This window comes from Taudactylus pleione, unplaced genomic scaffold (assembly GCF_031769625.1).
Source record: "Taudactylus pleione unplaced genomic scaffold, aTauple2 ptg000703l, whole genome shotgun sequence".
NCBI classification, from domain to species: Eukaryota; Metazoa; Chordata; class Amphibia; order Anura; family Myobatrachidae; genus Taudactylus; species Taudactylus pleione.
The window spans coordinates 2,458,904-2,485,011 of NW_028285105.1; the positions used below are offsets into that span (position 1 = coordinate 2,458,904).

General features: G+C 45.4%; 1 protein-coding gene across 1 annotated transcript in view; it reads right to left on the reverse strand.

Moving 5' to 3' along the window:
* ENPEP (glutamyl aminopeptidase) overlaps nucleotides 1-26,108 on the reverse strand; it is a 95,613-nt gene that overhangs the window by 48,902 nt on the left and 20,603 nt on the right. The window contains exons 3-7 of the mRNA XM_088456386.1: nucleotides 23,093-23,224; nucleotides 19,025-19,145; nucleotides 4,104-4,258; nucleotides 3,408-3,521; nucleotides 846-980 (exon numbers count right to left, since the gene is read on the reverse strand). Coding sequence (XP_088312512.1) covers nucleotides 846-980; nucleotides 3,408-3,521; nucleotides 4,104-4,258; nucleotides 19,025-19,145; nucleotides 23,093-23,224 — 657 coding nt within the window. The remainder of the gene's footprint in view (nucleotides 1-845; nucleotides 981-3,407; nucleotides 3,522-4,103; nucleotides 4,259-19,024; nucleotides 19,146-23,092; nucleotides 23,225-26,108) is intronic.

The following is a 26,108-nucleotide window of genomic DNA, read 5'->3' on the forward strand; positions in this document are numbered from 1 at the left end:
AACTGGTACCTTTAATGCACGCTAGAATGATACTGAGGCTCTGGGGGGCGGCATTTTGAATGTTATGTCCCATATTTTTTATTTGTATTACTCATATTGTACTATGTTTTTTGGTATGTGTCTATACCAATCCTAGATAAGATGCATTGTTTTTCTTGCAGTCTAAGATTGCTTTTCTTATGATAAGATGTTATTGATCTGGTTGCACTATTTATATTCTGTAAATACATCTATGTGACATGCATTTTGTATTTTAACATGTGTATGTATGTCATAATGTTTTCTATTTCCATTAAAATTACTGTTTGTGAAAAAAAAAAATGAAAGCTGCCCAAGCACAATAAAATTTAACTTGCGATGTGATCGGTGCTAGAACATGAAAAACATACACACTCCAAAAGCAGAAAGCACAGCACTCAGGGAAGCATAATATACACTCCAAAAGCAGAAAGCACAGCACTCAGGGGAAGAATAATATATATAAATACACTCCAAAAGTAGAAAGCGTCTGGAGTGTCTGATGCTTTTTATGTTCTGGCACCGATCACATCGCAAGTTATACTTATTCAACCTTCTAAAGAGGACAAGTGGAGATGTTGCCCTTTGCAACCAATCAGCTGCTATAATTTACCAAGTACATTTTATAAAATGATTGCTAATAGGTTGCTATGGGAACCTTCTCCAACTGTCCTCTTTAGAATATTTGATACATCTCCCCCATAGTCCTCTATTTCTGTGGTCACCAGTGTAATGCAGATCTCTAGGGATGTATTTAATTCTTTATTGGTAAGATTTGTTTGTAAAGACACATAAAACTCTATGAAATTAATTGTATTATATCCAACCTTGTTGTACGAAATGGCATCAAAGACGGACGTGATCTCTGCTGGAGTTGAGACTGTGACAATGATCGGGTGGGAGGACAATAATGCATCGTCTCTCATTACAGGTAACAGGTCATCAGTTATAATCTGGTCAATCTGAAAAATAAAGTGCTCTCATGATGAGAATTGTTTTGTCTGGATATTAATAAATCAGTCAATTATAGTAGATTAGTAGCATACCTTATTATAGTCTAAAGGCATAGCATATCTGTATTGCGCAAGCAACATGTCTATTAAGGTGTCAGAATTTCATTGTTTTTTTTTAGTTTGAATGGCACAAATACAGTAGGTTTTGTGAAATTTGAGATCATGTCTAAGACGCCTTAATGGGACATGTGAAACCGTAAGGAATTTCATAGCTTTTTTATAATTTATTAACCATCAGGGTTTTGTCGAGCAAACCGGGCCACCTGCAGGGCAGAAGGACAACAAATAGGTACACTAGCATGGGTGGAGGAGTGGACAGCACACAGGAGGTGTTTAGGGGGTGCAGAGGGAGAGATGGCTGTGGAGGCAGGCTGCAGGTGTGTAGGGCAGTGGCAGCAGCGGGGGTGCGGAGCAGTGGCAGCAACAGGGCCGTGCACAGAAGCATCAGCGGTCGACAGAGGGACTCTGTACCTGAGAAAATCAAATCAATAAGACACAGATGCATGGACGTATCAGTGAGGTCCATCTATGCATCTGTTAAAAAATTAATGTGCAATATAAAAAAAAAATTATGTGCTCCAACAGCACAACCAGCATCGGGCTTCTGAGCCCCAATGCTGGTTGTGCTTAATACAGGGGACAAACTACGTAGGGGTCCCCTGTATTAAGTACAACCAGCACCAGGCTAATCAGAGCCAGTCCTGGTTGCCAAAATACAGAGGACAAATGATGTAGGGGGTCCCCTTGAAAAAAAAAGAATTCTCCCATAGAGAACTCTTGAAGAGGAGTATGGTGTTTAAGGGGCTACAATTCAAAAGCTATTGGAGGTATCGAGCTGAAATTTGACATGGGCTGGAAGAACTGTCGCTTGGTGCTGCATGCCAAATTTCAGGGCAAAAACATAAAAAAATGAGGATTTGGGAGTAATCTAAAGTTCCAACTGTCAGTTTTTTCTAAGACTCAATTAGGACCCCTTTCCTGCTGTTCTTTATGGGGGATTTTTGGGAAGGCATAACTCAGGGTAGGGGGCGAATTTATACTTGGGGTTTGTTTTATTACTTAGCTATTGTTCCAGGGTAGGGTCTTTTGGGGTTCAGGTAATTGAGAAGGTTACAGTTTTTAAACTGCCTCACAATTGCACCATTATAGAGATAGGAAGTTTCAATTCCTTGCGCAGCCTCAGTAGGAGCCTTCAGCAGGTGCAGCATAAAAGTGGTCCTAATTGAGAGTGCGAAAAAACTTTGGAAACTCCCAAATCCTAATTTTTTATGGTTTTGCCCTGAAACTTGGCTTGCAGCACCTAGCCACAGTTCTACCCACCCATGCCAAATTTCAGCTCAGTACTTCCAATAGCTTTTGAGCTGTAACCCCATAAACACCATGCCCTCCCCCTCCAGAATTCTCTAAGGAGAAACCCGTTTTTTTCGATTCAGCCTTAATATTAGGGCACGACTGTGCCAATATATATATATATATATATATATATATATATATATATATATATGTATATATATGCTATAACTGTGCATATTGTTATGACATCGGGTGAGATGCACTAACACAGTGCAAAACTTACCGTCAGTCACCGCATTTGTTCTGATCACACATGCACTAACACATACGATCAGTATAGCAAAGGACAGCTCTTCCGATAAGAGCTGTTCTTTGTGATCTCCGCTGCGCCCTGGACTTCCGGGTTTATGACCCAGGAGTCCATCTGCGCATGCGCAGAGTGACGCAGCGGCCGCTGGGCATGCTGGGAGGGATCCAATCGGACCCCTCTAGCAGCACAATGCAGTAGAAGCCCATAGGCTTCTGGGTAATGGCAGCAAAAGCTGGCGTTACCCACCGCATCGGAGCCCGGCGGCCAGGACAATAGTACATACGGAAAATGCGGTAAAACCCCAGAAACTGTTTTTACCGTATTTTCCATTTAGTGCATCTCGCCCATCATCTGAAAAATATATTGAGTTATGTGTACTACAGAAATTTGTTCAAATGATTTATGAATATATATGTGTCGCCATTTAAATATTTTCTGCAAATATGAGTGAAGTTATTATTTTATTATTATTATTAGATCAGAAGCCCTGTTGGCAAATTTTACAAAAAGTTGATAAACATAACTGATAACTGTTGATTTTGTTGTGTGAAGCGTTTTTTAATATAACCAATTTGTTTTCACCTAGAAAGTAAAAAAAAAAAAAAAGAAAATTGCTGAGGTGACACATGTATTCAATGTCAATAAAATTGTCACCCATCTCTGTGTAACTGGCATCTGAAAGTCTTATGTACATATATAGTATATCACAAAAACCATAAATATATAGTGGTGTTTTTATTTTATTTAATACGTCATCCCTGAAAGCAATTTACCATTTCCCAAGTGGGTTCTGCAGAATTTACTCCGGAATATTCAAAGAAGCTGGCAAAGCCTTCATTCAGCCACAAATCATCCCACCAGTCCATTGTCACTATGTTTCCAAACCACTGAAACAAACACAACATAATCTTTTTAAACTCATTATTTTAATTAGAAGCAATTGATAAAAACAAATAAAACAAGTTAAATAGTGAGTACCTACACAAGGCCTGTTTTTTCTAGTTATGTAAAAAACTGTAAAAATAAACAAGCAAATAAACATAGAAGAAGGAGGAAGGGATAGTGTTATGGGAGCGTTTCGTATTCCCCTTGGTGGAGGAAAGATTCACTAAGAACTAAAGATAAGCATAACAAATTTGTAAAGACATCTGTATATTTTTATTATATTGATCCAAATAATATTCATAAAAAAACACCATTGAGCGCCTTCCGGACATTTTTAAAAAGTATCTGTTGTTTTAGATCCAAGGCTGACAGGGGATCTGTCAGGAGGAGCTGCTTACATTTAGTGATTATTGCTGTATAAGTATTTAACATCATATAGCACAAGATAGATTTTTTTTTTTTTTTAGTTCTGAGGTTGGTGTCAAACTATTGTAGGAAGTGATGTCCAACAAATTATTCTATTTGGAAGAAAATTCACACATCCAACTTGTTTTACTTATGTTATATAGTATGCAGTTTTATACCTGATGTACAAGCTCATGTGCAATCACAGCTGCCACTCTCTGCTTATTGACTGTTGCAGATTCATTACTGTCATAAAGCAGATTAGTCTCTCTGTATGTGATGAGTCCCCAGTTCTCCATAGCTCCAGTGCCAAAATCAGGTATTGCTATTTGATCTACATCAGAAAAGTAATACAAAATGAGTACAGAGGAAAGAACCTACAATGACAAAATAAAGGCTATGCAACACAAAATCAGAACACGAGAGAGAGACATTATTAGCTTTGTTTGGCATCTGACCTGGCGTCTACAGCAGTCAGTGTCTGGGAGTCGGCTAATACACATGCGTGAAACCACTTCCCAAAATTGCAATCATCTGACACATTTCTCAACCAATAGCGGATGGGTGTTTCATCAGAGGTGTTAGAGGAAAAGCGTCAGGTGATTGCGATTCCAGGAAGTGGTTTCATGCATACGCACTAGGGAAGTAGCTGTACCTGGAAGTGACGTGAGTGATGGCGGAAGTGTAGGTTTCTGCCCACACTTTGCAGGAAAATAAGAAATTCGTCCCCTTGCGGGCATGGTGGCTCGCTTCGCTCACCACAAGAATAAATTCTCCCTCAAAGCCCACTTGGATGGTAGGGAATGACGTTGGACACTGGCTGTTGATGTCATTGTACAGAAACGGAAGGGGATCTATCCACTAGCCTGCCCCCGAGCCCAATGTAAGGGTTTTTCTCCAGACACAACATCATTGTGGCTGCAGCTCATGCTGATTGTAGGAGACCTGTCTGCATACAGCCAGCTCCCACAGTCATAGGTGCCTGATAAAAGGATACTACACTGACCGGTCCTTTACAATATATTTGTAGTGTTCCTTCTGGATTCTTGATCGGGTAGGGTGCTGATCAAGAAGCAGGACACATATGCATGTGTACGCCCGAAAATGGGGCGTGAAATCCCTGGGGAGGGGCATTGCCTTGTGGCACATCCCACTTTCCATCATTTTAGGGGGCATGCCCAGCACTCACGGAGACAAATAGGAATCAGGGTTGGCTAGTGTTCCTAAATAAAATCTATGCAAGGTTGACCTCTAATCCTATTATTAATAATAAGGCTGAATGTGCACTTTTTCAAAATGGGTGGGTCCCCAGGGACGCGTTCCGCTGCAGCCAAGGGGGGGCCGGCACAGAGACCTCTTTGGCGCCTCTCCTGGCATGCAGACGCTGCAATGGCACTACAGGGAAATGATGTGGCTCCCTGACCCGGCATGAAGATGGCCGCTGCACTCACTAGCGCACACAGGGCCTGATTCAGGGTCGATGTTAGGTCGCTGCGCATGCGCACGCCGGAGCCGGCTCCGGCGTGCGCATGCGCGAGACTCGGCTAGCAACGGGCGCTCCGTCGCTCCGGATCTCGCACCGAAAGGGGGCGGCTGTCAATTTTGATTGACAGCTCGCCCCATTTTGGAGGCGTGGCGTGGGGGTGGCTTCACAAATGGAGGCATTCCCATGCGAAAGCCTGCCATTTCTGGGCGGCCCCACTGACATTACCAGTGATGTCAGTGGGAGAGCTTCCGGCTCTATTAGAGCCAGAAGTTCTCTGGGGCTTGCGGCCACGAGACCCTACCACAAGGGTCTTGTCACAAGCCCGATGGTCGCGATGGTTTTGACCGTCACCCACAGCTATGCCAGGATGCCGCTCCAAAAAAACCCCCAAAAACGCCCAGATTCAGAGCGAGCGCTCTTTCAGAATCAGGGACACAGTGTGTATGTATGTGTTTGTGTGTATATGTGTATGTCAGTGTGCATATATGTGTTAGTGTGTATATATGTGTATGTCTGTGTATAGTGTGTATACGTATAGGTTAATTTGTATATGTATGTGTTACAGTGTATATGTATGTGTTATTGAATATATGTGTTACTGTGTATATATGTGTATGTATGTGTTAATGTGTTAGTGTGTATGTATGTGTTAATGTGTATATATGTGTTAGTGTGTGTATACTGTGTATTTGTTAGTGTGTATGTATGTATTAATGTGTATGTATGTGTATACTGTATATGTGTTAGTGTGTATATATGTGTTAATGATGGGGCACCTGCTACTACTACTACTTTAAGCTGCTATATACCCTTACCCCCTCCCTACCTTAAGCACTGCCTGCCCCTAAACTCCTCCTTGCTCCCAGTACTGCCCCAGCTGCTATCTACCCTTACCCCCTCCCTACCCCCAGCACTGCCTACCCCTAAGCAACTCCTTGCCCCCCAGTACTGCCCCAGCTGCTGCCTACCCTTGTCCGCAGTACTGCCCCAGATGCTATCTACCCTTACTCCCTCCCTAACCCCAGTACTGCCTTCCCCTAAGCAACTCCTTGCCCTCCAGTACTGCCCCAGATGCTATCTACCCTTACTCCCTCCCTACCCCCGTACTGCCATCCCCTAAGCAACTCCTTGCCCCCCAGTACTGCCCCAGCTGCTGTCTACCCTTGCCTCCTCCCTACCCCCAGTACTGCCTGCTCCAACCGCCTCCTTGCTCCCAGCACTATCACAACTGCTGTCTGCCCTTAATCCCCTCTACCCCCAGCTCTACTCCAACTTCTCCCTGCCTTTAACCCCAGCTCCACACCAACTGCTGCTTGCCATTAACCCCCTCTACATGATCTGCTACATGCCAGCAGCATTGTCCCAACTGCTTCTAGCCCTCGCCCCCATAATATTTGATGGGACCTAGAAACAGTGGAGTAGGACCCCAATTGTTTAAAGTGAGGGGTCCCTGGGACCCACAAATATTTTCATTCAGTGCAGTCACTGCATATATAGCTAATATATGATATTTAGAAAACAGGAATATATACAGTAGACTCTTCTGTAACTACTGACCCTAAACAGGCCAGATTTAGCATTAGGCAAGGTAGGTTTGTGATTAAGGGATGCACAGAGACCATATGGGATTTTTTTTCCCTACTGACAAAGAAATTAAATGTAATGAATGAAAAAAATATATTTGTAATTAGGAACTGGTAGAATTGGTGGAAGGTCAAGGGTTTGGCTGCCAAAATGGGATTTTGGTACCTACCAGCAAATCCTATTCTCTGATTCCACAGGGGACACTGGAGGTTGCTTACGCTGGGGTATAGAGGCGTAGATAGCTGGAGCATTTAGAAGTGTGAAGCTCCTCCCTCTCTATGCCCCACCAGCCCTCAGTTTAGAAAATGAAGACTGAGAGGAGATGGAGAACAAGCGGAGTAAAAGGGAGAGAAGAACACACAATAATCAAAACATACAACATATGGAACACACCGAACAGGCAGGCTAAGAGCACAGAGGTGGGCGTCCAGTGTCCCCTGTGGAATCAGAGAAAAGGATTTACCGGTAGGTGCCAAAATCCCATATTCTCTTTCATCCACTAGGGGACACTGGAGGTTGCTTACACTCGGAACGTCCCAAAGTTTTCCCCACGGGCGGGAGCGCTCTGCGGAACCTGTAAAACAAGATGGCCAAAACATGATGCCGAAGCAGAAAACGTGTCAAATCTGTAAAATTTTACAAACGTGTGAACAGAAGACCAAGTGGCAGCACTGCACAATTGTGATGTGGAGGCTCCCCTACCGGCCGCCCATGACGCACCCACAGAACATGTGGAATGAGCCGAAATGGACAGAGGCCGACGACCAGCACTAACATAAGCCTGATGAATAGTCAGCCTAATCCAACGTGCCAATGTCTGCTTAGACGCTGGCCAACCCCTCCGAATAGCATCATAGAGGACAAAAAGCGACTCTGACTTACGGAGGGATGCTGTCCTGGCAACATAAATGCTGAGAGCTCTAACTACATCCAAGGTAGAAGAATGACCCGAGTCCTCCACCAACGACGGAACCACAATAGGCTGGTTGATATGGAAAACCGACACAACCTTGGGAAGGAAGGCGGCTACCATCCAGAGTTCCACCCTATCAGCATGAAACACAAGGTAAGGTGGCTTATAGGACAGAGCACCCAATTCCGAAACTCTACGAGCCGAAGCTAGAGCCAGAAGGATGACCGTCTTCCAAGACAAGCACTTAAGATCAACCTCTTCCAAAGGTTCGAACATGGCCGACTGAAGAAACAGAAGCACTAAGTTCAAGTCCGTAGGAGCTACCCGAGGTACAAAAGGAGGCTGAACACACAAGACCCCCTGAAGAAACGTCTGCACCTCAGGAATGAGGGCCAATTTGTGTTGAAAGAAAATGGAAAGGGCAAAGACCTGCACCGTTAAAGTTCCAAGGCGAAAGCCAGAATCCAATCCCGTCTGGAGAAAAAGCAAAAAACCGGGACAAACGAAAAATCCTAGATGGAAGACCCCGACTGGAACACCACGATATAATAGAACACCAGATACCATGATAATGCGCAGCCGAAACTGGCTTACTGATGCACAGCATGGTGGGAATAACCGAGTCTGGGATACTTCTACGTCTTCTATCATTTCAAGAGCCACCCCATTAAACTCAGCTGTGCTAAGTTGGGGTGAACGAAAGGACCAACTTCTCCGAGGCCAGTTTGGAGCCACTAGAATGAAAGAGGCCGACTCGTGTTTTATTCTCTAGAGAAGACGAGGAAGAAGAGGAATTAGAGGAAAAAGGTAAATTAAGCCGTAGATCCATGGAACTGTCAGAGCGTCGACTGCCTCTGTCTGTGGATTCCGAGTTCTTGACACGTGTACTGGGAGCTGATGATTCTATTGTGACTCCATGAGGTCCACCTGAGGACACCCCCAACGACGAATCAGTGCGTAGAACACGTCTGGATGAAACTTCCATTCCCTGGGATGGAGGTGCTGGTGACTTAGGTAATCTGCTTCCCAGTTGTCAACACCCGGGATGAATACCGCTGACAGGATTACTGACTGATTTTTGTCCCACCAGAGAATCTTAGTAACTTCTCAAATGGCCATGCGACTTCGAGTCCCGCCCTGAGACTTTAGAAACTCTGTTGCTTCTATCAGAGCATTGTAAATAGCTCTGACTTCCAACACATTTATGGGCCACTTCTGTACCAGAGGGGACCATCGACCCTGAAAGTGATAATTGAGGACTACTGCTCCCCATCTTCGAAGGCTGTAATCCGTTGTTACAATGATCCAGTCCCACACTTCGAATCTTCGGCCCACCAAAAGATTGTTGGATTGAGTCCACCAGAGGAGAGCCCCTCTGGTAACCTGGTTCAGACAGATCTGTCGTTGCAGAAGCATATGAGATCCTGAGACTTGTGACAGAAGATCCAGTTGAAACACTCTGGAGTGGAACCGTCTGAACTGTAGTGCCTCGAAAGCAGCTTCCATTTTTCCCAAGAGATGCAGACAAAGAAGTAGGGACACCTTCTTTGGTCTGAGGACCAACTGAACGGATATTCCGGGTTTTGTCTATCAGAAGAAAAGCCCTCTGTGATGCCGTATCCAAGATCATGCCCAGAAAACAGGAGCTTCTTGGATCGATTGAGATGTGATTTCTTGAAGTTGATAATCCAACCGCATTGGGTTAAAGTGTGATATGTCAGTAAGGCATGGTCTGAGAGAAGGGTTACTGATGGAGCCTTGAGTAATAGGTCGTCCAAATAAGGGATTATGTTCACTCCCAATGACCGAAGGAGAGCAATCATGACTGACATGAGTTTGGTGAAAATGCGGGGAGCCGAGGATAACCTGAATGGTAATGCTTGAAATTGGTAGTGATTCTGCAGTATAGCAAACTGCAGGAAGGCTTGATGCAGTTCCCAAATGGGAACATGGAGATAGGCATCCTTGATATCCAGGGATAATAGGAACTCCCTGGTCGCAATGACGGACTGCAGAGACTCCATTTCTGGAACGATACAGCCTCAGATACAGGTTTAAAGACTTGAGGTTTAAAATGGGTCTGTCCGAACCATCCGGTTTGGGCACCACATACAGGTTTGAGTACAACCCCATACCTCGCTGATGCTCCGGAACTAGCACAGATGACACTTTTAGAGACTGGATAGCCTCCTGTAGAACCCTGGCCTTGTCTGTAGGTATCTGCAGACTCGTAGTGAAGAACAGAGGTGGAGGAGGGACTCTGAAGTCTATTCGGTACCCCAGGGAAATTAGTCTGCGAATCCACTGTTCTGAAGAGGTCTGGTTCCAAACTTGTTGAAATTTCTGCAACAGTGTGTGGGTGACCTCTACCTCTGCCGCCTCTAGTTCTACCATGAAACGAAGGTGTAAGCTCTTCTGGGAGCCGGAGCAGTAGGCAGGAGGAAAGAAGACTTACCCCACGAGGCCTGGGATATCCATTTGTCCACTTCAAGACCAAAAAGCATGTCACCAGTGAATGGTAAACCCTCCACCACACGCTTGGACTCTGTGTCCACTTGCCAAGCGCGCAACCAGAGAGCTCTGCGGCCCGAAATAGCATACGCAGATATTTGGAAGTCCAATTAGAAAATCAGGGGTTTCCAGCTGCGCCAACAAGCTGTTCCATACAGAGCTTAGTTATTGATTCTTCTATCCTCCACTGATGGTATCTCTCCAAAACAGATGGATATATGTGGAAGAAGAAAATATATACTGATGAGGATAAAAGTCAGACCTAAGTCACAAAGGTAGGAATACCCGGAAGGCCAAAGTGGAAAATAATCTTCAACCAACACCTTGGTGAATTCAAAGGAAATGAAATTACACCTCAGTGTATAAAGGCAAACTCCAAATGATGGCTTACATTTATGCTTACATAAAATAAACATGCACCATGCACATAAAGGTATCTTTAAATCTTCTCCTTTCTCTTACAATTTCACCAGGGATGCATAGGGGAAAACAAACTCCAGGTGTATAAAAACAATAATATCTTTATTAACACCACATTCTAAAAGATGGGAACATCCGTACCATCATGCATATACAGCTTCCAGATCACCTTCCAGATGGAACAAAACCCGGGTTCAAGTGGGTGAATAGACAGAATCTGTATAATGCACCAATAACGGACTTCTCAACGCGCTTCAGTGCCTAGAAGCATCTTTTTCAAGATTGGTGGAATATGTGCGGGTCTCTCTGAACATCCGACCGCGCCGTCGGATGTTCAGAGAGACAAGCACATGTTCCACCATCTTGAAAAAGATGCTTCTAGGCCATTTAATTTCCTTTGAATTCACCAAGGTGTTGGTTGAAGATTATTTTCCACTTTGGCCTTCCGGGTATTCCTACCTTTGTGAGTTAGGTCTGACTTTTATCCTCATCAGTATATATTTTCTTCTTCCACATATATCCATCTGTTTTGGAGAGATACCATCAGTGGAGGATAGAAGAATCAATAACTAAAATCTGTATGGAACAGCTTGTTGGCGCAGCTGGAAACCCCTGATTTTTGAATTGGAGTAAAAGACTTTGGATAAGGTGTTGTTTTATCTGTGGGGGTTCACTGCAGCCCGAGTCGTCAGCGCCTTACTATTGCAAAAACTTTTTTAGTTAGATATCTGGAAGTACCTGAGTCCAAACTTGTAATCAACTGGTCAGCCCAGCAAATCACAGCCTTGTTAACCCACGCGGTAACAAGGGTAGGTCTAATTGAGCTCCCGCTGCTTCTTAGTGTTGTCTCCCACTTACTATCCGAAGGGTCTTTTAAGACTGTAGCTCCCAGCACTGGAAGTGATGTTTTCTTAGAGAGACGGGAGACAGACGCATCTACAGGAGGAGGCGTTTCCCACTACTCCATCATGGATGATGGAAAAGGATAGCTAGACAGAAACCGACGTGGAATTTGGAACCGCTGTGAGAATGGAAAAACAGCCGAGCTCTTAGGTTGTTCATGAAATAATTCACACTCCTGGGATGCAGGAACTATATCCTCAGGTAAATTAAGGACATTTCTGACCGCCAAAATTAGGGATTCCACCCCGGGAGAGGCGTACTCTAACTCTTGAGGGGTACAGTCCTTCTCTTCGGTATCCTCCGTGGTGAGGAATTCTTCATCCGACTCTTCTAACTGGAGAACAGCCGTTAGAGTACGCCTTTGTGTCGTCTTTGGTAGGAAGTGGAGGGTGCAAACACCGCTGTGCCCATAACCTGTACCAGGGTGTCTAGAGACTTGGTTAACCCAGCCACCCAGGGAGGTTGAGACTTGCGTGCCTCAGCTAACTCTGACGTTAAGTCTGACATAACTCCTACCATGTCAGCGGCTCATGGAGGAGCCGGTGAGTCAGTAATAGCCATATGTGGATCCATTGTTATACAAGCATCACATAACGTGGACCCAGTAGCATGCGGCTTGGTCTGTTTGTTGTTACACTTGGAACAGACAAACAGCTTTTGAGAAGCTTTGGTTCTGCTGGACATGGTACACACAGTCACCCAGCTTAAACAGAAAAGACACAGAAATTACAGAGAAGGCTGGTTTGGGACACAAGGAGGAGGTACCCTCTTCCCACAGATCAGATTCCCCTGCACTTATACCCCAGTTACTTACAGCCTCTTTACCAGGGATGTAGTCAGGTGATGTAAATGTCCTGCAACACAGGGATGGCAGCAGAGGAATCCAGCCTTCTGTGTCTACACTGCAAACTTCCTCAGTGTATATCACCTACAGCCCTTTGCATAGGATCCTGTAGTGGAAGCAGGAGCCAACCTTCTGATGACAGCTGCACATTACCTTCAATGAGGGAGAGGTGCAGGTTGAGTGTCAAATCGGCATACACGCTGTTCATAACAGCTCTCTGCCATGCATTTAGTGAGAGAGAGAGCCCGTGCTATTTAGGCTCCGCCCCCTGCTTCAAGTCCCCAGGGCTCCAAAATGCCTTGCTAGCTCACGACAGTGCCCCTCCGCTCCCGCAGCATAGTTCTCGGCGGGGGGGAGGAGGGCGGCCACGGAAAGTGCGTGTGGGAGCAGCACATGTAATACTGCCAGCATACAGAGCCCCGTTGCCGCAGTGAAGATCCCGGCGGGCAGGGGACACGTGTGAGCCCTGCTATGCTGCAGCCGCTAACGCGCGGTTACCAGCGGGGGCTGAATAGTTATCAGCACTGTAGCGCTAAGTACCTGGGCAGTGGGGGAGGATAGCGATGGGTAGTGGGGTTGGAGCAGCGGGGAATGCGCAGACACATACTCACTGCATTCCCCGGAGGGCTCTCTCAGCTTCAGCACTCTCTTCTTTCCCTGTTAGAGATGTGCTGTGGCGATAATGAGCTGTGCACTCCTTCCTGCTTCTAACAAGTCAGGGCGCCGGGTACCCGGACCCCACCTTTAGAGAGGTGGCGAAGGGTACCTATCAAGTGTAAAAGATGTAAAGAAAAAAATAAATATAAATTAAAATAAAAATCAAATGTATTGCTGGAGCACAGCAGATTGTGACCAACTCCAAAGGGCACATTTTCTAAACTGAGGGCTGGTGGGGCATAGAGGGGGAGGAGCTTCATACTTCTATATGCTCCAGCTATCCACGGCTCTATACCCCAGCGTAAGCAACCTCCAGTGTCCCCTAGTGGATGAAAGAGAAAAGTTGTGTGATTATTAGGGGTGAGCGGGTTCGGATTTCTGAAATCCGAACCCCCCCGAGCCCCCCCCGATCCGAGTCCGATCCGAGTCAGGCTCGACTTTTCCCGCCTGACTCGGATCTGAAATCGAGGCAAAACGTCATCTTCCCGCCTTCCGAGTCTCACGGGTTTTGGATCCTATATAAGGTACCCGCGTCGGCGCCATTTTCTCACTCGACTGTGGACAGTGAAGAGGGAGGGTGGGAGTTAGGGCTGGCTGGGCTGTGTAGTGTAGTGCTGCTGTTGTCCACTACTTCAAAGTCCATAGGGGCTGGCTGTGTTGTGCTTTGCTGCTGTTGTTAATAGGGGCTGTGTCCACTACTTCAAAGTCCATAGGGGCTGGCTGGACTGTTTTGTGCAGTCAGTTCTCCATAGGGGCTGTGTCCACTCCAAAGTCCTGTGCAGTGTCCCAGTCCTAAAGGGGTGCTGTAGTGTTGTCCAGGGGGTGCTCTGTCCATCAGGGATGCTCCCCCCAAGTGCTAAAAAAATAATATATTTTCTGTGTTTGTGAATTGTGTGCGCAGTAGCCGCACGTGCATCAACAAAGTAGTGCCAAGCGTGCGCCTGTGTCATAAGTAAAGGGCCGGCTGGCTTGACCGTTAAAGGGTGCTGTAACCCCCAAAGTACACTCCAGTCCAAACCAAAAAAAAAATTATTTTCTGTGTTTATGAATTGTGTGCGCAGTAGCCGCACGTGCATCAACAAAGTAGTGCCAAGCGTGCGCCTGTGTCATAAGTAAAGGGCCGGCGGGCTTGACCGTTAAAGGGTGCTGTAACCCCCAAAGTACACTCCAGTCCAAACCAAAAAAATATATATTTTCTGTGTTTGTGAATTGTGTGCGCAGTAGCCGCACGTGCATCAACAAAGTAGTGCCAAGCGTGCGCCTGTGTCATAAGTAAAGGGCCGGCTGGCTTGACCGTTAAAGGGTGCTGTAACCCCCAAAGTACACTCCAGTCCAAACCAAAAAAAAATATATTTTCTGTGTTTGTGAATTGTGTGCGCAGTAGCCGCACGTGCATCAACAAAGTAGTGCCAAGCGTGCGCCTGTGTCATAAGTAAAGGGCCGGCTGGCTTGACTGTTAAAGGGTGCTGTAACCCCCAAAGTACACTCCAGTCCAAACCAAAAAAATATATATTTTCTGTGTTTGTGAATTGTGTGCGCAGAAGCCGCACGTGCATCAACAAAGGAGCAGCGCCAAGCGTGCGCCTGTGTCCCATAAGTAAAGAGCCGGCTGGCTCATTTCTTAAAGGCTGGTGTAACCCACAAAGTGCACTACTCTCCAGCAAAAATAAAAAAATATTTTCTGTGTTTAGCCGCACGTATATATCAAATCGATATAACATAAATGGAGGACCAAACTTTCTCCGATAAAAATAAAATAGAGAAAGATCAAGAACCACTTCCTCCTAGTGCTGAAGCTGCTGCCACTAGTCATGACATAGACGATAACATGCCATCAACGTTGTCTGCCAAGGCCGATGCCCAATGTCATAATAGAGGGCACATACAATCCCAAATGACAAAGTTCAGGAAAATGACCTTGAAAAAAACATTTAAATCAGCTGAAGAGAAACGTAAACTTGCCAATATGCCATTTATGACACGGAGTGGCAAGGAACGGCTAAGGTCGATCCCTAGTATGTTCATGACTAGTGGTTCAGCTTCACATGACGATGGAAGCCCTCCTCCCACTAAAAAAATCAAAAGAGTTAAGCTGGCAAAAGCACAGCGAAGAACTGTGCTTTCTAAGAAGATATCACAAATCCCCAAGGAGAGTCCAAGTGTGGTGGTGGTTGCGATGCCTGACCTTCCCAGCACTGGATGGGAAGAGGTGGCTCTTTCCACCATTTGCACGCCCCCTGCAAGTGCTGAAAGGAGCACCCACAGTCCACTTGCTGATATGCAAATTGAAGATGTCACTGTTGAAGTACAACAGGATGAGGATACTGGTGTAGCTGGTGCTGAGGAGGAAGTTGGCGAGGAGGATTCTGATGGTGATGTGGTTTGTTTAAATCAGGCTCCGGGGGAGACAGTTGTTGTCCGTGGGATAAAAAAGCCCATCACGGTCATGCCTGGGCAGAAGACCAAACATTCCACCTCTTTGGTCTGGCAATATTTCTATCCAAATCCGGACAACAACTGTCATGCCATATGTACCTTATGTAAAGGTGGAATAAGTAGGGGTAGGGACATTAACCACCTAGGAACATCCTCCCTTATACGGCACCTGCAGCGCGTTCATAATAAGTTACTGTCAAGTTCAGAAACTTTGGCTAAGACCGTAAGCAGTCCAGGGACACCTAAATCCCGTTGTCCTGTTGTATCCAAGCACCTGCAAACCACACCGTCAACTCCCTCCTCGTCAATTTCCTCCTTAGTCAGGATCGGAAGTAGTCCTGCAGGCCATGTCACTGGCATGACTGACTCTCCTATCCCGGATTCCTCCGGAGGATCCTGCATTGCTACGCCTCCTGCTGCCGCTGCTGCTGTTGCTGCTGCTGGGAGTCATTCATCATCCCAGAGAGGAAGTAGGAACACCACTACTTTTACTAAACAATTGACCCTCCAACAGTTCTTAGCGAGGAGGATGAAGTACGACAGCAGTCATCCTGAAGCAAAGCGTATAACTGAGGCCTTGACTGCTATGTTGGTGTTAGACGTGCGTCCGGTATCCGCCATTAGTGCAGTGGGATTTAGACAATTGATGGAGGTAGTGTGTCCCCGGTTCCAAATCCCGTCTAGATTCCACTTCACTAGGCAGGCGATACCGAGACTGTACAGAAACGTCAGAAAAAGTGTCCTCAGTGTCCTGAAAAATGCCATTGTACACAATGTCCACTTAACCACGGACATGTGGACAAGTGGAACAGGGCAGACTAAGGACTATATGACTGTGACAGCCCACTGGGTAGATGTATCACCTTACGCAGCAACAGCAGCAGCGTCACCAGTAGCAGCATCTCAGAAACGCCAGCTCGTTACAAGGCAGGCTACGCTGTGTATCACTGGTTTCAGTAAGAGGCACACCGCCAACAACCTCTTAGAGAAACTGAGGGAAATCATCGCCCAGTGGCTTACCCCACTTAGACTCTCCTGGGGATTTGTGATATCTGACAACGCCACCAATATTGTGCGGGCATTACATCTGGGCAAATTCCAGCACGTCCCATGTTTTGCTCACACAATAAACTTGGTGGTGCAGAATTTTCTGAAAAGCGACAGGGGCGTGTAGGAGACGCTTTGGGTGTCCCGAAAAATTTCAGGCCACTTTCGCCATTCAGCGACTGCGTGCCGAAGACTAGAGCGCCAGCAAACACTCTTGAACCTGCCCCGCCATCACCTGAAGCAAGAGGTTGTGACGTGGTGGAACTCAACCCTGTATATGCTTCAGAGGATGGAGGAGCAGCAAAAGGCCATTCAAGCCTATACATCCACCTATGGCAAAGGAGGGGGTATGCACCTGACTCAAGCGCAGTGGAGAATGATTTCCGTGTTGTGCAAGGTTCTCCAGCCCTTCGAACTTGCCACACGTGAAGTCAGTTCAGACACTGCCAGCTTGAGTCAGGTCATTCCCCTCATCAGGCTTTTGCAGAAGCAGCTGGAGAAAGTGAAGGAGGAGCTAAGACGGAGCGATTCCGCTCGGCATGTGGGACTTGTGGATGAAGCCCTTCATTCGCTTTGCCAGGATTCCAGGGTGGTCAATCTGTTGAAATCAGACCACTACATTTTGGCCACCGTGCTCGATCCTAGGTTTAAAGCCTATGTGGTGTCTCTCTTTCCGGCCGACACAAGCCTGCAGAGGTGCAAAGACCTGCTGGTGAACACACTGTCAGCTGAAGTGGAACGTGACACGTCAACAGCTCCTTCTTCATTTTCTCCCGCAACTGGGGCTGCCAGGAAAAAACTTAGGTATCCTAAGCAACCCGCTGGCGGTGATGCAGGGGAGGCAGGACCAAGTTTGGACATCTGGCCCGGACTGAAGGACCTGGCAACAATTTCTGACATGTCTACTGTCACTGCGTATGATACTGTCACCATTGACAGAATGGTGGAGGATTACATCGGTGACAGCATCCAAGTAGGCATGTCAGACAGTCCATACCTGTACTGGCAGGAAAAAGAGGCAATTTGGAGGCCCCTGTACAAACTGGCTCTATTTTACCTGAGTTGCCCCCCCTCCAGTGTGTACTCCGAAAGAGTGTTTAGTGCAGCCGGGAACCTTGTCAGCGAAAGGCGTAGGAGGTTGCTTCCACAGAATGTGGAGAAGATGATGTTCATCAAAATGAATTATCAGCTCTTCCAGGGAGACCAGCCTCCAGAACGTACAGAGGGACCTGTGGTGGTGGATTCAAGTGGGGACGAGTTAATACTTTGTGAGGATGAGGATGTACACACTGAAGAGGGTGAGGAATCGGTGGATGAGGAGGATGAGGATGACATCTTGCCTCCGTAGAGCCAGTTTGTGCAGGGACACATTAATTGCCAGCTTGTTTTGTGGGGGCCCAAACGAACCAATCATTTCAGCCACAGTTGTGTGGCAGACCCTGGCACTGAAATGATTGGTTTGTTAAAGTGTGCATGTCCTGTTTATACAACATAAGGGTGGGTGGGAGGACAATTCCATCTTGCACCTCTTTTTTTTCTTTGCACTATGTACAGTTTGGGGCCTAGTTTTTCAAACTGCCATCCTGTCTGCCACTGCAGTATCACGCCTAGATGGGTCACGTGTTTGTGCCGCCCACTAGTGTCGCTTAGCATAGTCATCCAGCTACCTCGGTGCAACCTTTTGGACATAAAAACACTATTGTGAGGTGTGAGGTGTTCAGAATAGACTGGAAATGAGTGGAAATTAAGGTTATTGAGGTTAATAATAGCATAGGGACAGAAAAACCTACAAATTCTGTGATTTTAGCTGTTTTTATGCTTTTTTTCAAAAAAATACAGATCCAAAACACAAAACCCAGAACCCAAAACACGGAAGGGTGGTTTTGGCAAAACCAATCCAGATCCAAAACACGAAGAAAGATCCAGATCCAAAACCAAAACACAAAACACGGTGCACACCCCTAGTGATTATAGACCAGGGATAGAACATCATCCTAAGTGGTACCATCTTAGGTTACCTAAACAAGGTACACACCTCAAGGAGGTAGAACACACCTGCTATAGATTCCAGTTATATAGCTCTGGTCCTGCATTCATATGTAGTTTATGATCTAATTATACATATTTTGAAATGTGCATTATGTGATTGTTTGCTATGACCTTCTAAAACTCAAAGATTATTTTTAAAACCTTCTAAATTGAAAAAAAAAAAGGTTTACTGATATTCTGATGTGCGCTAAAATAATGTTATACATGATACAGTAGAATGCACATTAACATTTCTGTATAATATACATACCAAGCTTTGGAAGAGAATAGGTCATATTAAAATACTCTTCAAAAAAGTCAAAAACAACTTTAGTGGTATCCGCGGCATACACTGCAGTGTTTTTTTGCAATGGTTGCACATAAATTCGCAGCTGCAATCAAGAAAAGGTGATTAGTTTGAAAGGAAAGTGCCCTATTTTTTTTATTGTTGTGACATCATTTTACAATTTTTGCAGATATGAATATGATCGATGAATCAGCCCTATGATTCAATTTAATGAAGTTGAGGAGGAAACAACAATTGCTTCAATGCAAAAATGGAGAGTGGAGAAAAGATAGACTAAAGGGGGGTATCCACTTGATGATATACAAACGACAGCACGATTACGACATTGCAATCGTGCTATCGTTTGTATAGCTAGTGATGTGCCTAGACTGAACGTTCACTCGTTCAGTCCCGGCACATCCCTCATCCCCGTACATGGTGAACCTGACGAGATCGTCAGGTTGAACTGCATGTACGGGAGATGTCAGATGTCAGAAGCGACCAGCGGGCACGCGCATCGCTGGTCGCTTCTGACCAAAACATGCCCGATGCATGCGCGATTTGCAAGCGATTGCACGATAACGATGTTGTTATCGTGCAATCGCTTGGCTAAATCACTAAGTGGATACCCCCCATAAGTGGTTCAGAGCATCTGTGTTGAAACCGAAGTTATATACAGTATATACAGGGTGGATAAGTGTTTGCACTTATAGTAACACTAAAAACCGTATAAAATATTTCGAAAGAATTGAATGCAGACAAAAATGAGACTTGTGAGTGCACTATCCTTAATAAAAAAGTCCTTCTAAAATAGTTGCTTAATAGGACAAATGTAAAACACAATAAGGCAAATAATACTCAAATTGTTGCCACTAGTAGGTTAAGTCAAATGTTGCAATATAGAAAAAAAATTGTAACCTTAATTAAATGAAACAATTAGTTTGCAGTGTCAATTCTAAAGATTCAAAGAATACCTGACATCAGTTATGACAGTGATAATCCATATAGTGATACTGTCCTTATTAGAACAAGTCTGGAAGAGTCCACTGTCTTCCCAAGCACTAGTTTAGAGATCCTCCTCAGTAGCCTGTGATACACGGCTGATATTGGGGTCTATTTACTAAGCAGTGTTAGGAGACAGAGTGAAAAGTGATAAGAAAGTGATAAGGTGCCAGCCAATCAGCTCCCAACTGTCATCTCACAGGCTGTGTTTGAAAAATGACAATTGGGAGCTGATTGGCTGGCACCATATCACTTTCTTATCACTTTTCACTCTGTCTCCTAACACTGCTTAGTAAATAGACCCCATTGTCCCATTCAGACAGCTTAGAACGCAATCAGATTGTCAGCAAAAGAACCTTGATGCGTTTCTCCCCTTTAGCAGGCTGCATTCTAAGCTGTGTGAATGAGACGAATATCAGCCGTGTACCACTTGATTACCTGGGAGCCTTTGCCGGTTATCATTTCACCTGCACTGCAACATATTTTATCGAGCAGGCTTTATGCTCACCACGGGAGTTTCCCATCAGTACATTAGTGGGATACCAAGACTGAACAGGCGGTTCCTGTTAGCGGTTCCTCAGACTCTTAGTTGCTGTTGCCCTATTACCCCTAAGTGGACCCAGTGTATGGAGATTTGCATCAGGTTAACAGTTTCTATCAGCGTGATTGTGGACACACGCTGGCATTCAGCCACATGTGGAGAATTTCATTGTATCTTAAGCAGCACTGGTTATACAGGAGGATACTGATAAGGATCTCTAACAAAGTGCTTTGTAACAGCTCCATATTCCCCCTATCAGCGACTCTTTGCAGTAAATTTTTGTTTTTGCGGAATACTGCTTCCCATGTCCTAATGTCTCCCTACCAAATTTTGCAAGCTACAGATGGCTTAATTTGATATAATATTTTTTTTTGTGTGTGTGTGTGACTAATTTGTAGCAGATATCCAGACCATGACCATATTTATTACTGCTTTTCAAAGAATAAATTAGTTGACGACAGTACAACAGCTTTGTATTTGGGTAGAGAAAAAGGTTATATTGTTGGACACTAATTTGTGTCATGCTACAGGAATAAGACGATCTACAGCAGATAATGTTACACAATTCATCTTCATATTGGATTAATTACATTTCAGGATTACACTAGTAGCACAATTTTAAGCACTCTTTTAAATACTATAGACAGACATTCTGTTTTTTTTACAACAAGTGCAAGCTTACAATTGTGCTATAATCTATAGCAACCAATCACAAATTAACTTTAGTTAATCTAAGAAGACAATAAAAGCAAAGTTCTGAATGGTTGCTATGGGTTACTGCATAATTTGCACTATGCCAGTAAACAGGGCTGTACCAATGGTGCAACCAGTGCTGCTACTAAGGGTTAAGGGCCAAAGAGGTGGCACAGCTGCTGCCCCGGCTGCACCTATGCCCAGCTTGTGAAATGCCTGGAGAGGTTCCTGGCCCACCAAGGATGAGCCTGAGGCCCAGATACCTGCTCCTGGCTTTCTCTTGTTTGCAGCGCATGTAAAGTCATGGCTGCACAGCCCTGCTCAGGGTGCTATGTCACACAAGTAGAGCACTGATAGTAAATAAGCCTTATTATCATGAACATTTTGAAACATTTTGTTAACTTTAAGACTGCAAACAAAACACAGCAAACAAAAATATGTCTTCCAGCAATGGGGCAGGGACTGATGTGACTGATTAAATAATCTCTTTGCAGCGCTGCCTAATATAATTGATATAAATAAACAACAATAACTGTAGAATTGCCAACCCCTGTGATCATATAATTTGGGGAATAAGGTTTAGCAGCAAAACAACTGCCCCCCCCCCTTCCCCCCATCAATCCCAGATGACATGTTGCTTCTCCCTAAAGAGATCCATGGATCAGTACACTGGAAAACTTTGAATGCATACAATGTGCAACACAATTGTATCCAGGAAGTTTGTTGGACAGAAAAGCTGCTAGCTGAGTGATGTTTCCTTTTTTTTTCTTTTAATGTTAGCTTCTGTCTGGTGTTCCAATGTCATAGAATCTTGCAATTTTTATTTACATTTTCTGACATTGATTACAAATAAAGAAAAAATGTCTTATTTCATACATCATGGGAAAACAATATTATCATTTTATGCTATATTCATCCACACCCAGACTTTCCTTTATAACTAATCACTGCAGGAGCTCATGGGATAGATGCCAGATTTTTTTTTTCTTATGTTTAAAGATTTTATTCCAATCTAACAACATGTGACTTAATTTTCATCAGTACTGTTATAACATAGATTATACCTGTATATCAGTGGTCGGGGAACAGGGGTAAATTACCCCATTTGGGGTAAAACTGAAATTCCTGGGGGTAATGGACGGACAGCTGGGCATGCATATGAATCATTGCATGCCTGGCTGTCCGTCCATTACCCCCATGAATGGAGGTCACTGGCGCCGGGTGCAGCCGCAGGGAGGCTCTAAGCCGGACGCCCGCTGAGATGTTATTACCAGCGGGCGCCCGGGTCCTCTGCAGCACCGCGTTAGCCGGAGGCTGGAGTTCTCTACTGAACTCCAACTTCCGGCTCTCTCCATGCGCACTATGGGAGAGACGTCATGACGTCTCTCCCATAGTTCTGAGGAGCAGCCGGGCGGACAGGACTGCGGCGGATGCAGGAGCGGGGATTAAAGGTGAGTGTTTTTTTTTTTTGTACAAGCGGCGCTACAGGGGCATAACTATGGGGGCACAACTATGAGGGCACTACTACAGGGGCATAACTATGGGGGCACTGCTACAGGGGCATAACTATGGGGGCACTGCTACAGTTGCATAACTTTGGGGGCACTACTACAGGGGCATTATATGGGGACACTACTAAAGGATTTCCTTCCTTTCAAATCAAGGGGGTGACGTCGGCGTATCTAAATATATTTTGGGGTAAAAGGGAAAAAAGCTCCCTGACTCCTGCTGTATATGATGGGACAATATAACCAGAGAAAATACTCTTTGCTCTTTTAATTATACGTATATTTTATGTAATAAAGTTTAATACTTACAGGAATCCCCCGTTTGGAAATTCGCTCTTCATATACAAATTGGTGGACAGCAAAGGCAACCAAGTACGTGCTCATGGGAACGGACTTCTGGAATTTAGTTATGTTCCATCCTCTTCCTATGTCAATAGTATGCTAAGAAGAATGCAAAAATTAAAGGGAAGTATGCTGCTCTTCAAACTGGAGATGGGGATTAAAGTTATGATTTCAGTGAAATATATGACAGTACATAGAATATACACTGAGTGGCTAAATTATTATGACCACTAGGCGATTTTACGCAAAGTAGCTATTCTGCAGATAATGCTGACACAGGATGTATAAAAACGAGAAGGCGTAGGTAGGCAGAGACTAATAATGTGTATAACTCATGGAATAATGTGTAAATGACACAATCTGACGGACTTTGCGCGTGGAATGATTGTTGACGCTCTCAGCAGCGGTGGGAGCATTAGTAAAGTGGCTGCATTGGTGAATTGTTCGAGGGCGGTAGTTATTAAAGTGTGCACAGAATGGGCCAGCAGACAAAGAACTGGGCCTGAGGTCTGTGGTTGTAAATGGCTACTCAAGCAGAAAGGAGAGTGGTCAGATTTGTTCAGTCCCACAGACAGGCAACAGTACATAAAATAGCGGATAATATGGTTTAGGGACTAATTCAGATGGTCTCTCAATGGGAGCGATTCAATTGTTTTCATCGGCAGCTGATAGTGCCAGGCACCCAGTGGAACAATTCAATTGTTGCTCGGTTAGGGCGCAAACAACCGTTGGTGCTGGCATTTCTGGTTGCCCCCTCCTGAGGAACGAGCAGAAATGTGCGATAAATCCCGTTTGGGCCCCCTAACCTGGACTTTAGACGGGTTTAGCCGTTTCATGTGGCTAAAACTGGTCTAATTACACGTGAAGACCGCTATAATTAATGGGCACCCAAAACAAATGAATTGTAACATTGGATGCCAATTAATTACCGCAACATAAAAAACAATTGAATCACCCGCAAAGAAAAGTTTGCCGCACATTACGTCGATTTGGCTACAGAATCCTCATACCACTGCTGTGATCGCCAACAATCATCCCATGTAGAGTCAAGAACACAGGTATTGGACAGTAAATGATTGGAAACAGGTTATGTGGGCTGACAAATCACGTTTTCAATTATACCTTGCAGGTGGTATGGTGAGGATCTGGCAACAACAGCACAAAAGCATGGATGCATTGTCACAATCCGCTACCATAAAACTTTCAGGAAATGCAAGATGCAGTTTATCGCATTTGAGCTAATTTTCTTGTAAAAGTTACAGACAGTAATTCTAATCCTTGCCTAGAAGAATTCAAGCCGTATTAAGGGTAACAGGTGGCCCAACAAAGGACTATCTTGGTTAATAATTTGGCAATTTTTAATTTAGTATCACTGTGATACGAATGAAAAATGTACTGGCATTTACCAATACTTACCCCTCCGACGAGGTCCAGCGAAGTCCTCCTCACCTGCGAAGTCCTCCGTTGGGTTGCTGGAACACTCCTGTGCTATGCGCATACACAAATGTCTGTCTGCACATGTGCTTGACACGGGGACCCGGCAATGCCTGGTAGGCTTCGCTGAAGCCGGAAAGGCACCGCCGGGTCTCCATTGCCGGCAATGGGGACCGCCTCGCTCTAGCAATCTAACAGATGGCGAGAGTACAATCCTTGACAAACTAAGATTACCGCTGTTTTTTAAATCCAGAAACGGTGGTATAGCCCCTTTTGTGAGCGCTAAAGGGGTTATGCTACGTTAATAAATGGGGGCCTCAGGGTATGAGTGAATGCATATTTCTCCCAAAGTCTAATTTCTCTGGCAAATATACCTTCCAACAGTTTCTTGATTCCAGAGCGCACATGTCATGCCATAAAAGGGAGTCCATTTCATATGCACCTTAATGCCGCCAGTATAAGTGCCCCTTATGCAATGCCCCCTGTTGTAGTGCACATTATGCAGTGCCCCTTATACAGTGCCCCCAGTAGTTGTCTCTCCAATGCAGTGCCCCTAGTAGTGCCCCCAGTAGTGCATCTTATACAGTGCCCCCATTAGTGGTCCCCCCTATGCAGTGCCCCCATATACAGTACCACTTATGCAGTGCCCCCATATACAGTTCCCCAGTAGTGCCCCTTATGCAATGCCCCCTTATACACTGCCCCCACTAGTGCCCCTCATCCAATGCAACCTTATACAGTGCCCCCAGTAGTGCATCTTATACAGTGCCCCCAGTAGTGGTCCCCCCTATGCAATGCCCCTTATAGAATGCCCCAGGTAAGGTCCTCCCTGTGCAGTGCCCGAGTGCCACCTTTAGAGGTCCTACCTATGCAGTGCCCCTTATAGAGTGCCCCAAGTAGTGTTCCTCCCTATTCAATGTCCCATATAGAATGCCCCCAGGTAAGATCCTCCCTGTGCAGTGCCCCCAGTTTAGGTCCTCCCTGTGCAGTGCCCCCATTAGTGCCCGAATGCCTCAATAGTGTTTCCCCATTTCAGTGCCTCTTATAGTGCCCCCAGTTTAGGTCCTCCCTATGAAGTGCCCCCAGTAGTGGCCAGAGTACCCCCAGTAGTGTGCCCCCATATGTATTGCCCCTTAGAGTGACCCTAGAAGTGGTCCCCCATGGTCCTTACAAATACATAGACAAAAACAAATAAAATTCTTACCTTAATCCCCGTTCCTGTACTCCTGCCGCCACTGTCCACACCTCTGTCCTCCCACGTCTCTTCATCCATGGCGGGAGCCGGAAGGTTGGGCTCGGGAGTGAGCTCCAGCCTGGCTCCACCCGTGGGTGCTTGGCTGCTACAACAAACACATGTGTTTGTTGTAGCAGCCAAGCACCCACGGGGGGAGCTGGTCTGGAGCTCGCTCCCAAGCTCAGCCTTCCGGCTCCTGCTGTGGGAGGACAGAGGTGCAGACGGCAGCGGGTACAGGAGCGGGGAAGGTAAGTATTTGTCTGTGTATTTGTAAGGGGCATGGGGGATCACTTCTGGGGGCACTTAAGGGACAAT